Source organism: Argopecten irradians, chromosome 7 (assembly GCF_041381155.1).
Source record: "Argopecten irradians isolate NY chromosome 7, Ai_NY, whole genome shotgun sequence".
Taxonomy (NCBI): domain Eukaryota; kingdom Metazoa; phylum Mollusca; class Bivalvia; order Pectinida; family Pectinidae; genus Argopecten; species Argopecten irradians.
The window spans coordinates 14066761-14078935 of NC_091140.1; the positions used below are offsets into that span (position 1 = coordinate 14066761).

At 37.8% G+C, this 12175-nt stretch overlaps 1 protein-coding gene across 2 annotated transcripts; it reads right to left on the bottom strand.

Moving 5' to 3' along the window:
• Positions 1-1284: 1284 nt before the first annotated feature.
• Positions 1285-12012, bottom strand: LOC138327616 (uncharacterized). 2 transcript variants are annotated; one of them, XR_011209076.1, is made up of 14 exons: positions 11857-12012; positions 11107-11232; positions 10338-10898; positions 8587-8763; positions 7176-7337; positions 6697-6867; positions 6249-6428; positions 5805-6011; positions 5310-5471; positions 4325-4698; positions 3992-4091; positions 3538-3626; positions 2792-3163; positions 1285-1419 (listed from the first exon to the last, which is right to left on the bottom strand). XR_011209076.1 is itself a non-coding variant. In XM_069273868.1 (13 exons), the coding sequence occupies exons 2-13, from the start codon at positions 11207-11209 to the stop codon at positions 3134-3136; spliced, it is 2316 nt and encodes a 771-aa protein (XP_069129969.1). In that variant the 5' UTR covers positions 11210-11232; positions 11857-12012; the 3' UTR covers positions 2461-3133. The 2 variants fall into 2 exon arrangements, 1 of the variants encoding a protein (XP_069129969.1); XM_069273868.1 differs by lacking the exon at positions 1285-1419 and having other exon boundaries at positions 2461-3163.
• Positions 12013-12175: the final 163 nt, after the last annotated feature.

The window sequence follows — 12175 nt, forward strand, 5'->3', positions numbered from 1 at the left end:
TTCTGTAGTTTTCATAGTATGCTTCTGCTGGGATACGATCTCAATGTGGGAAAAGTAGCACCCATTGGATTGGAAATGATAATACTGTTTGCAATAGAAAATATTACTCCGTCACTCGTACACTACTAGTTTGTCATTTTGTCAAAGAATGCTTCTCATTGTCTCGTTTTACTAATGAAGATTGGGTGCATATACTGGGTAAAAGTCAAGAACTAGTTGCTTTCGTCGTATTGGAAATAATGATTAATTTGTACTGCACCTGTAAGTGTTGCCCCGTTTTAGATGAAAGAGTCAGCTTTAAAGCGATTCAACGACTTTCTTGTGAACCGGCGCAATGTTCTGAACGTTTTCATTAGTCATGAACCTTTACTCTTGAAGGCCGGCGTGGTTTGTGAGCCTTAGTGACAGAATCATAAAGCTCCATTAGACCTAATCATGTTGTGTAGTTTTGTTCAATATAGCACCCTAACGTAGTGATAGTTTTTGGTGGAGCTTTTGGTAGGGAGGTCTGGTGAGGAAGTGAGAAATATTTGGAAATGTTTTGGTATCCAAATTGGTCTTTCTCCCTTTCGGTGCGTTGACGCTCTTTCGCTTACAATTTGTGTTCGAGTTTTAATTCTTAATTACGCTTACTTTTAAGGTTATCGTGTCTGCAATTCTGTCGATGACGGACCTTTGGTTTGGATCCTTTAAAAATGGACTGTTAAGAATCGGGCTACATTTTAATGCAAGAACAATCGCGAAAATATCCGGTTGTCGAAGAACTTGATAGGATGACCGGCGATATCACGGCAAAATGACAAAAGATAACGTTAACTGTTTAATATGGTTCAGGTTTTTTTTTTACATCATTTTGTACCATTAACGGCACGATGAAGTGTGAAAGCTTGATACAAAAATACATGAAAGCATTATTAAATGAGAAGTCGAATTTATATTTTTTCGTATTATATTAATGGCTCTAAGCTATTTTTATTGGTGGATTAACCTAAATTAACCTAAAAATTACTTCACGCAGTTAATGTACCTAAGTAATAAATTACCATCGTGATCCAGTCAAAGAAATGATAATGTCCATCAGTTCCTTACAACTAATGAATGGCAGTTTGTTCACTGAAAGGGAGGTAATCCTTAAAACTTTATCCAGCAGGATTGATTAAAGAAGTTGTTATGAAACCATCCTCGATACTCCAGGGATTCCGATCACTTACGGTCTCTACACACCTGGACTATCTCATAGTGAAATTGAAGGCAGCTCAGCGAAAAACATTTGACAATCACAGGCTTGCAAAGATTTCCTTTGAAGATTACAGAGAGAGCGACGTCTTACATCAAAGCCACACAGTCAACCACAGTGTACCGTTATACGGCTCTTTTGATGTACATCAAATGACTAAATTACCTGTTCTATTCTGTTGCCTCCAGTTTTACTATGAGATAGTCCAGAGGTGTAGAGATCGTATGTGATCGAAACCCCTGGAATATCGAGGATGCCATGAAACATAAGCTAGGCACTTGAACTGCCATAGGAAACGAACAAAATTAACATGGAAGACCACGAAAAATTCCATTCTTTATGTTCTTGGGGTAACAGCTATAGAACGTGGTATCATCTATAGTTCTTGGTGTTCAGGTGGATCGTAAATGTACATGTTGTCAGAAGTCGTCGCATTTATAAGGGGATATATATCAATATAGATGCGATTCCTTTTCTCAACCAGCCAGAACTCAAAGAAGCAGGGCTACATTTGCGAATTCCATAATTATCTAAAAATCGAAATTGCGAGGCATCTTGTAAAGAAGAACAATTTACACGACTCATCTTATTGGAAAAGTAGATACCGATATTACTGAAGATTTTTTTATTTTTCCCGAATTTAGACCATCGAAAGATTAAAGTGAGTGAATAATCGGGGTGAAACGATATGAGAAATGTTCAAAATAAGCTTTAATATGAAAATATGACAAACAACGGTCAAACAGAACAATCATATTTTACTATGTATGTGACTTACTTGGGATTCTTGTATTCATTATTACAGTATTTTTTATTAAATCGATGACGTTAGTACTAGTATATTGTAATCTCGATATCCATTGGGACTTACCAGACCAGATGTTCAGATTCTTTATTTTGATACCTTTTTCATTTTCACTGATTTCATAAAAGTTCATCATGTTTCCAATATCTATTAAGATAGTTTTAACAAATTCAAAATGCATTTCGTTTCCTCAACATCATGACTAGTTAATCCAATATTCTAAGGCACATTAAACGTAGTCTTCAAGTCAACGAAGATACAAATGTGTCAACGAAGGTAGATTTATATTAATGTTATTTAATCAGCTAAAAGAAATCATTTTCCTTTCACACCTTAATTAACTGAATTGTGTATGGCCCTGTTAAATTGCATTTATTTCACAAAAATAAAACCTTTCGAATGAAGCATAGAGTACTCGGATGTCTTAATGTCTTCATTTTGCAATACCCGCTATCTTTCAACTGTGATTGCGCAAACATATTTCGTAAATTTCGGAAATAACAATTTAACAGTTTGTTTTTCAATCTTAAGTATTTGCCCCTTCGACATTCACGTCCAATGTGAACTTTACTCACAAATATTATTAAATTATTAACAATTTCCTTGAAGTAATCAAATGTTTGCTGTACATTAGTTCTGATGGTCCTATAATCCAGACGTTGATATTGAGAAACTTCTGATGTACACGACGTACACCCTCGATACTCCAGGGGCTCCGATCACTTTCGATCTCTACACCCCTGGACTACCTCATAGTGAAATTGAAGGCAGCTCAGCGGAAAACATTTGACCAATCACAGGCTAGCAAAGATTTCCTTTTCCTTTGAAGACTACAGAGAGAGCGACGCCTAACATCAAAGCCACACAGTCAACCACAGTGTACCGTTATACGGCTCTTTTAATGTACATCAAAGGACTAAATTACCTGTTATGTTGTCTCCAGTTTTACTATGAGATAGTCCAGGGGTGTAGAGATCGTAAGTGATCGGAATATCGAGGACGCACGACGTAATGATCAAATATGTCTCGTCGTGCTAGACCTCTAACATTGTTGGAGTATTGGTCTTACAGCTTACACAAGAGCAGACGCTTTATTCTCTACTGCATGTTGTAACTTCAATCTGCAAAGCAACCATAATGTAAGTGATCTTATATCTTGCTATACTTAATTATCAAACATACTATCTGAGCGACATTAACGTGTAATGAACAATTATATCAAACATTAAATATATAATATTGAAAAGATATGTTGAAATAGAAATCTAAAACAACATATGTAATAACAAATCATGATAGCGTCAAATATGTTAACATTGTTTTTAAATTTCTTGTGGAATTCCACTTTTATAAATGCATTCTACTAAGAAATCAATACGCCACATGATCGCCCAATCAAACGAGACTTTACAAATATTGACATTTTAACAATGCTGTCATTAAAGCCAATGGAAATTATCGTTAAATGCAACATTGTGACCTGTAATGAACTCACCAAATTTACTAGACCAGAGAACGCACTGTATCCTATGCTACACGCCTCACCACCGAGTTGTAAAGCTCCACGACTTCGTGCTATGTTTCCTACAGTATAGAGACAAATTCGCATAATGCCGACCAAGCAATACATTGTCTAAAAGAAACATTGGAGTTGCGAAAAACTCAATCATCAAGATGTTTATACAAGAGATCATTGTGTTGTCCTTCTACGACTCATCGGGGATAAAAAAAGCATTGGATGTTGGCCAAAAGCGAAGGAAACAAACCTTCCCAAGAATATCCAAATAAGAACAAAGAAAGGAAACAATCCCTTGTAATGAAACATTACAAAATCTGAATCAGAATGCTAAATATGGCAGTGTGTTCTTTGGACTTCTATTTTAAATCAACTAATGCTGAAGTACTCGAAAGCAATATTCTGAAGTTGCGTTGAATGAACATTTACATACCTATTTTGTTTAGATCCATTTGTGCTGTTTTCCCATTGACTTCTACTTCCAATGAAGAGCCATCAAAACGAAGCACAAGATCACTCAATTCCGAACTGCGCTGTGTATAAAAAAATAAGTTGTTCTCAGGTATATGTGGCAAAACACATCACCAAATAGCGTTTATTGAGATGGGTACAAAAGTGCATCATGATATAGTGTTATACGGTTTTCAATACTTGAATTTCTTAATTTCTTAAGAACGTCCTTCTGTTATAGTTTTCATACGTCATAAACTTCAGAACACCATTGGAAAAAATCATGTTTTGTGACATGTTATTTGACAATTCTTACCTTTGTAGTCAGATTTAAGAAAACCATCTTGTCTATTTCCTCAATAGTAATTCCAAAAATATACACAAGTTCTGAATCGCTGTTGGCTTTGTCAATGCCCACAAGAAGAGTTGGCTTCGAGAAAGTGTCACAGCCTCCATTATGTAGAATAGCTTGTGGAGGCTCTGCTAGTTCGGGGAGGATGCGCATGTGTAGGAACAACATCCTGCCCATATCTGCGTTGGAGAAGTATAAGTAGGAAATACTGCTATCCTTTCCAAACATGGCGCTTTCGTTGTTGATGTACACAACATTCTTGTATTGGACCTTAGATACGGTGTTTTTCGTATCTTGATCACGTGACTGGAACGCCATGTTGACCATTGTGTGGCATCCTGAAATAGCGTAATTGTATATCTGTTACTAAATTCAATTCACAAGCAAAAGTAATTAAGGTTTTAATATGTTTCTTGAAAAATTAATAAAATCAACGCGGTCTCAAAAGTAGAAGACAAGTACGAGAGAGCTCGCCATGTAGACCTACTTTGCGACAACCTTATTCCTCTACACTGGTATCAAATTTGTACTAATACTTCTATTACAGTCTTGTCGGTCTTTCAAGTTCTTTATCGAGCATGCGATACATGTCAGTACATTCAAACATACAGCGAACGGATTCATCAGTGCATTTACAGTTTCAAGCCTCTTCAAACAAACAAAATGGATTCATCAGTGCAAACCAAACGGATGTCGTCAGTGCAAGTTTCAAGTCTCTTCGAACAAATCAAACGGATTCATCAGTACCTTTAAAGTTTCAAACCTCTCCCAACAAATCAAACGGATTTATCAGTGCATTTTAACCTTTTCAAATACGACTAAAGGATTCTCATTATCACATTCAAACCTCTTCGAACTCGCCTAGTAAGGGATTTCTTCAAAATATTTTGAACACGCCCAACGGATTCGACTCTTATAAGTACATTCAACCTTCTACGCTTTTACAAACCTCTACTAAATGCCACTCCGTGTGAAAGTTCATGCGCCATAACACACTGACACACTTCTTGTGAAAACTTGGTACCAGCAGGGCATGCATGAGTCTTGCGCGTATCCGATGTGATCTCTTCATACCAATATGACCCCAAAGGTGAAGGACGATATGAGCAGTCTGTAATGCATGAAGTTGACGTTTTATTGGTTGAAACGAGATTTCCCTGTTTCTATGGCTTCTGTATGAACCAACGTGATGCTAGTGAAAGAAATACCTAAATAGTATTGGATTGTGCATTGTGTGATTGTCTTATAACAAACATTTTAAGCAATGTCTAAATCTATGTCTATGTCTAAATGAAACTGTAATCATTATCCATAGAATCACTCCAAAACTCTTAAGCAAAACAATATGATATCAGTGTATGTTTGTTTTTAAAACATTATGTTCTTTGAAGGAAATTTTATTGTTTGAAAATAATATGATTGTGTATCATTAGTAGTTTTATACTTTTCGCTTGAAAATCCAATGATGGTCGTGAAAAGCACTCTGTCTTGCACGAGCCGTCGAAATCTTTCATACAGCCGAGGCTGTTTACAAAGTGGAATCCACTAGGACAACACTGAAGCTGAGGATGTTTATGGTCTCTGCCACATATCCAGTACTCCCGACACGAATACCAAACCTCACTGTCAGTGAGCTTCCCAGCGCACAAATCTAAAACAGAAGAACAACCTCGTTATTTCATTTACTCAATGGTAATGTGAAAATCAATATATCATGATATGCCGCAACACAGTCTGTATCGATGGCATACATGATAATGCGATTTGCTGTGTCAAACTATCCCCACCGACCTATAGAACATATTTTAGATAGTTCGCAAGGTATTTATATCAAACATTTCTTAATGAGCATGTCTAAGAAGTCAATGCCGATTATAAACACCCTTACCACATTCCGAGTCGGATGGCTGCACACACTTCTGTTGACGGTTGCTCCACAGGAGCCCGTGTGAACAGATCTTCACGAGAGCTTCGTACCCTGGGGGCGGACACTGGATATACCTAGTACAGTCATGGGGACATCCGGCGTACTGCTGTCCACCAGGTCCCGGAATACATTTCTCACACTCTAAAGAAAAATACATTCACTTTAAAGAGGACCTATGATGTGTCAGTATGACGAACAAAAATCCGAATTTAAAATTGCTGAAACTAGTAAAAGAGTTTGGCGCCATATTTTCTTAAGGACTGTGGTTTACTTTTTTGTTGCCTTTAGATCCACTGCCTGTTTTACCGTCTCACCTCAAAAAGGCAGCGTGTTTGCATGTGATTATTTAATGCCAACTAACTCACTTGCTCAAATAACCTTGTCAGAACAAGATATAAACCAGAAATACCTTGACACGTGATGCCTGTATTACATGTATCTGTGTCAATGCCTGGTCCGAGGCAGCGTCCCTCGATCCCGGGACTGACGTCCAAGCACTTTCGGCGGCGCTGTCTCACGCCACGCCCACACGTTACGGAACACGGTTCCCAGGAGAACCAACTCCCCCATGTTGATTCAACTAAATAAAATTACAAGTAAAATTACTTTTTCTCATGTTGGCAGATAAAAAACATATGCAACTTTTGGTAAGTTACTGAATGTAACTGAAAGAAATTTATAAAAAGATAAAAAATCCGGACAAACTGCGAACGGCCTTGGTCTTTACACAATTGGGAAAGTAAACTATAATGAGTTTTGTATCGCTATTTCAATGAATGCTCGGGTTTGGCATATCCGCTGCATCCTTGAATATGTGACCAAGTTCCTGCGAAAAGAGCACGTTTGATTTCTTGCAATAGGTTTGAACTGATCAGCATTTTGCCTTACCTGGACATGCAGACATCCTACATGTTAATGTTTCAGTTTCCGAGGCACCAGGTCTGCATTGAGACCTAGATAGACAAGGCCGAGAGCGTGAGCGCGTGCCAGTTCCACATGTGACAGAACATGGGCCCCAAGTAGACCAATCCACTCCGGACGAAAAGAACGCTGAAAGAATCGGAGCATCTATGTATAACATTTGTTATTTTGATATCTGAAGACGACTCTTTTTGGTTTGTAATTATAATTACACTAGGAAATTCACACAGTAATTACCGGCAATGAAGAACGCCAGAAAGAACGTAGGAAGATGCCATTTAGAAGGCACGTTCGAAAACCCTCAAATCCTGTCGACCGTTTTCTCTCTCCACCTCAACAATCAACATTATGCCATAGAATTAACCATGAAGGATATAGAGGAACAACACATTTAGCATTTGCAGGAAGTCTATTCACAAAGACTAGTTTCTGCAGTTAAAGCCATCAGTATTTGAAACACAAAGTAAGTGATCCGCACTCGAATCCATCGTGCCAGTACCAACCGCTCAATGGATTATGGTCTGAGCGATGAGGGTGAACAAACAGACGCTCCACTAGTCGGGTAGGCATGGAACTACCATAGCACAAAGAAAACAATTCATCTGTCTATCAAGAAATGCATGTCAAATGGAACATCAACGTATCTTATGTGGACATAGCAAGCAGGCACTTAACGTGACGAGATACGAAAGTGGGCAAAGAACCAGCACATAAGCAAAGGGCAAGAAAAAGACAACTAGTCCACTGATCACCGGTAAACACACTCTTAAAGGGTACATCCCCATCTCTTATTATCAGTAACATGGTGTTAGCCCCAAAAGTTTAAATATGATGATTACATCCTATCTTTGTAAAGAAGAAAGATGCCGTCGATGGATATCAAACGAGTGGGCCTCCTCGCCGGTTGGAACGTATTTGAGCAAGCAAAACCAATCATTTGAAGTCGTTGCCATCAAAATGGTCTACCTAGATTTATGTTAATTCCGAAAAGATAATGGAAACCCATTTACATCTCATTTACCAGACCTGAACTCAACCAGGACAAAAAAAACCATTGAATCCTACTCGCTCCTATGCATACCAAAGCCCCTTACTGGTCTCGGGGCTGAGAAAGAAATCAGATGATTGTTGATAGCTACCTAATAAGAAGGGGTTTATTTTACATTGAATGCGTTAATAGTTGCCATAATTTGGGCAATTTTAGTTATTATGTTGGTTTTTCGGTTTTCTTTTGTGTGCTTGGATTTGTCAGTGACGCATACGAAGCCGAACAAAATACCAAGACAATAAAAACGATTATCACGATTCTGGATAAAAAGATAGAAATAGATGGATGCAATGTTTTAAAAATTGATTTAAAAATTTGGTTTTCACTTACATAAACAAGGCTGCATGTTGCATTCCTTTCTTATATCGGGGGCTCCGGTACAGAAAGAGCCGCCATATTGGGGTAAAGGATTGTTACAGAAACGGTACCTCCTAGACACACCTCCATCACAGCTCTTAGAACAGGGGGTCCAGCTCAGCCACGGCGACCAGCCTCCATTGATAGATTCTGTAATGGAAGCATCTAACGTTCATGAGCAAATTATTTTGATTAGTCTTTTATGTACAGGAGAATCACCTCAAACTGTGGAATAGTCAAGATAATAAATTGTTCGGGGCCCGTAATTATTATTTTGACTATTCCACAGTTTGAGGTGTTTCTCATACTTAAAACATGGCACTGTGTGTCACTGTCACTCTCAACTATATTGTTTAACTATTCTACGGCCCCAGGTAAACCCTTACTACCGATTTAAACCTTGAGACCTATTCATGATTCTTTTATTTACCTCACTCGGTGAACAAGAATCATGATTTTTTTAATAACCATGCACAGGTACTATATGGTACTCACACTGAAACATTTACTCAGTTTAGTTTTCATTGCTCAACATGGAGGACCATAAATATGTAGCTCTGTATATATACATGTATGCAGTAGTGATGATTTTTGAATATAAATTTGAGGTGACATGGGCAAAAATCTTTTCCCGTGCAGCACAGGTCTTAGAGGCAAAAAAAAAAAACAAAAACAAAAAAAACAACAACAAAAACCACGACAAAATATTCCCCAATGTTTTGGATATATACACAAAATAATGAAACTATGTAGCAAGAGAGTGTTTTTGAAAGTATTCCTTTGGAATTATTATCTTCTTGAAAGGCTTTGGGATGTAAATTTGCTTGATTGATGCCATTTTTATGGAATATGAAGTGATTTGGATATACAAAATATGGGGGAAAAACATATCAAGCATCCGTGATTTCATTTTGGCAGAAAATTCAGTATTTGTCTCATGGGATTTAATCTTCTCTCTTCTGGATTTATTCAAGTGAATCCTTTTCTGGGTTATGGATACAATGGCTGTAAAAGAACTGCTCAAATTTATTTTGGAAGGAAGTGATGAAAATTGTGTACATATATATATATGTATACATGTATCAGTATTGTGAAAATAAATTTACAAATACCTGGGTTAATCTTTAATCCATTTCTCCGAGGATTTAATGAATGAGGATGTATTTCTGATTACATGCTAGGCTATGTTCGTTCACCGGTCGTTACATTCACCTTCAACTGTGGACTAGTCTTTTTTTCCCCGTGGAATAGTTCACAAACTATTCCACAGCAAAAGGTAACTATTCCACAATAGTGGGTGATAATATTAGACTTTGCTCCGACTATACCTCAAGCTATAACAATAGATGACATCACAGCCATGTTTTAATGGGATAGAAAGGATGTTAACAGCCACAAGTTTATTGTAATAATGACGGGCATAGCAATTAAATTTGATATATCCCTGACCTTTCCGAACTCTTTCATTTATTTCTTTATTAACAAATATAGCGTATAGATCATACGAGTACAACTTTATGACTAGTGGACATCTTCTTAAATGACTAGGACATCGGATGGAGGTTATGAGCTTGCTTAAACAAAAGATAGTACTTGTGAAAATTATCAAAATACCAACAAAACTCTTACATTTGAATCACGCATCGACAATTAAAGGGGTTAATGGAAACATATATAATACATGGAAGAAAACAATTAAAGGAAAATATCGAAGCTGATTTTACCTTTACACAGCCTGGCAGCTATCTTCCCGACAAGAGCATGCAGCATACCAGCATCAGGAACTTCCAACACCCAGCCAGGACTGATTTCGTTCAGTTCCCCTATATCACGAAAAGGTCCGAATCCTACCGAGAGAATGTCAATACCCATTGACCTCGCAATATTAGCTTCTGCTATCGCCATCTGGTGGTCGTTAGAATGGGAGGCGCTGAGGAGGATGGCACGTTTTGCTGCGCCCTGACGCCCATAGAATGTCAGCATCTTTCTCATTTCCGCCAAACCCTTTGCTGTGTTTGAGATTCCGAACCCGGGGCGGAGAAATCCAAATGTATGAATGCTGTAAACTTGATGCACAGTGAAAGGCATGATGTCATCAATACTTGTGCTGTACAATATTGCAGCCACTCGAAATGACGCTGGGCCTACTTGAAGAACTCGAAGGAGGTTGTTTACAAACACCCCAATACCGGGGTGCCATATTTGAATACCACGCGGGGTGTTGAATCGTGTGAATGCTGAAGCATCCACAACTAATACCAGATCCACATATCCACCGCAACCGTCTGCGGAAAATAATAGTAGATTCTAGAATTCATTTGAATAAAACCATAATTCTTGAACACCAAAAGAAACTATTTCATGCAAGTTTCATTGGCAAGATCGGTTCAAACAGTTTGGAAAACAGATCCTGATGCAAATTTATAGTATTGAACTAAAAACTCATAAGCACAAATAACGGGTTTTCTGAAAACAATACGATAGTATACTCACATGTGACGTCATCAGACAGGAAGACAGCCTCGTTGTATTGTTGGCAATGGACGTAGATAAAGATCAAGGTCGGAATTACCAATATACCGTATGTGGTATACATGACTGGAGTCACATTAAGTTGCTCTGAGAAATAACAAAAATTATGCCAGTGAAATATCCAGCCACCATAATTACACAACATTGTGAAATATCAGATGCTAGCAGACAGTCGTATTTCAAGAAAAGAATGGAAAAAAACAATAAAAAAAAATTGCTAAATTTGATACTAAATTACCAACAGTTGGTCTAAGGCTGTTTTCCGCTAAAACAGATCCAATATATCTTTCAGATCGTTATAAATCAAAATGAATATATTTGATATAATTTTGGTGTAGACCTCGGGATCTGGCAAAGAAGATTATCAACATGGTATTTTCCAAGGTTGCAGGATGTAGTCAAAGGGAGTGAACTAGGTCGGGCTACTTGTCTTCTAAAAACTGAATAAGTAGGATTTTTATGTAAAACTTTATTTGGAGCAAAACTGAATTGTTGGAAGAAAAGGAAAGAGCATCTGACATAGTGATCACATGCTTTTAATCAAGTTACTGCGTTTTGATTCACAGAATGGCATTTGTAAAGTGACCTCGAAGGTGGAGTGTCTGGTAAAATATAGACTGTCATGTTTTCAAAATGAAAAAAAAAGAAAAACTTTTATAGATGAAATAAGACCTTCATTCCATAACTAAAACATCTATATATTTTTCTTACCTGACCATCAGACTGGACCGCGCCTCTCCATGTTCGTAATGTCAAGAGATCGAGCAAATGACCCGTATCCAGTGGCTGACCAATCACCTGTAATGCATGTCTCAATAAGTGATTAGGTTGACAGATTGCTGCCCACCTCCACACTTACACCGTTAGTCAGGCTACAGTTTACGTTTTATATACTGCCCTTATATACCATATGTTGTGCCCCGAGCCTCGGGGACGGGTTACTATAACACCACGGAGTCCTGGGCAGGCGATCAGGCGTAAGAGATACACATTATCATAACGGGACTGTTTAACAGCCAGGATACACTTA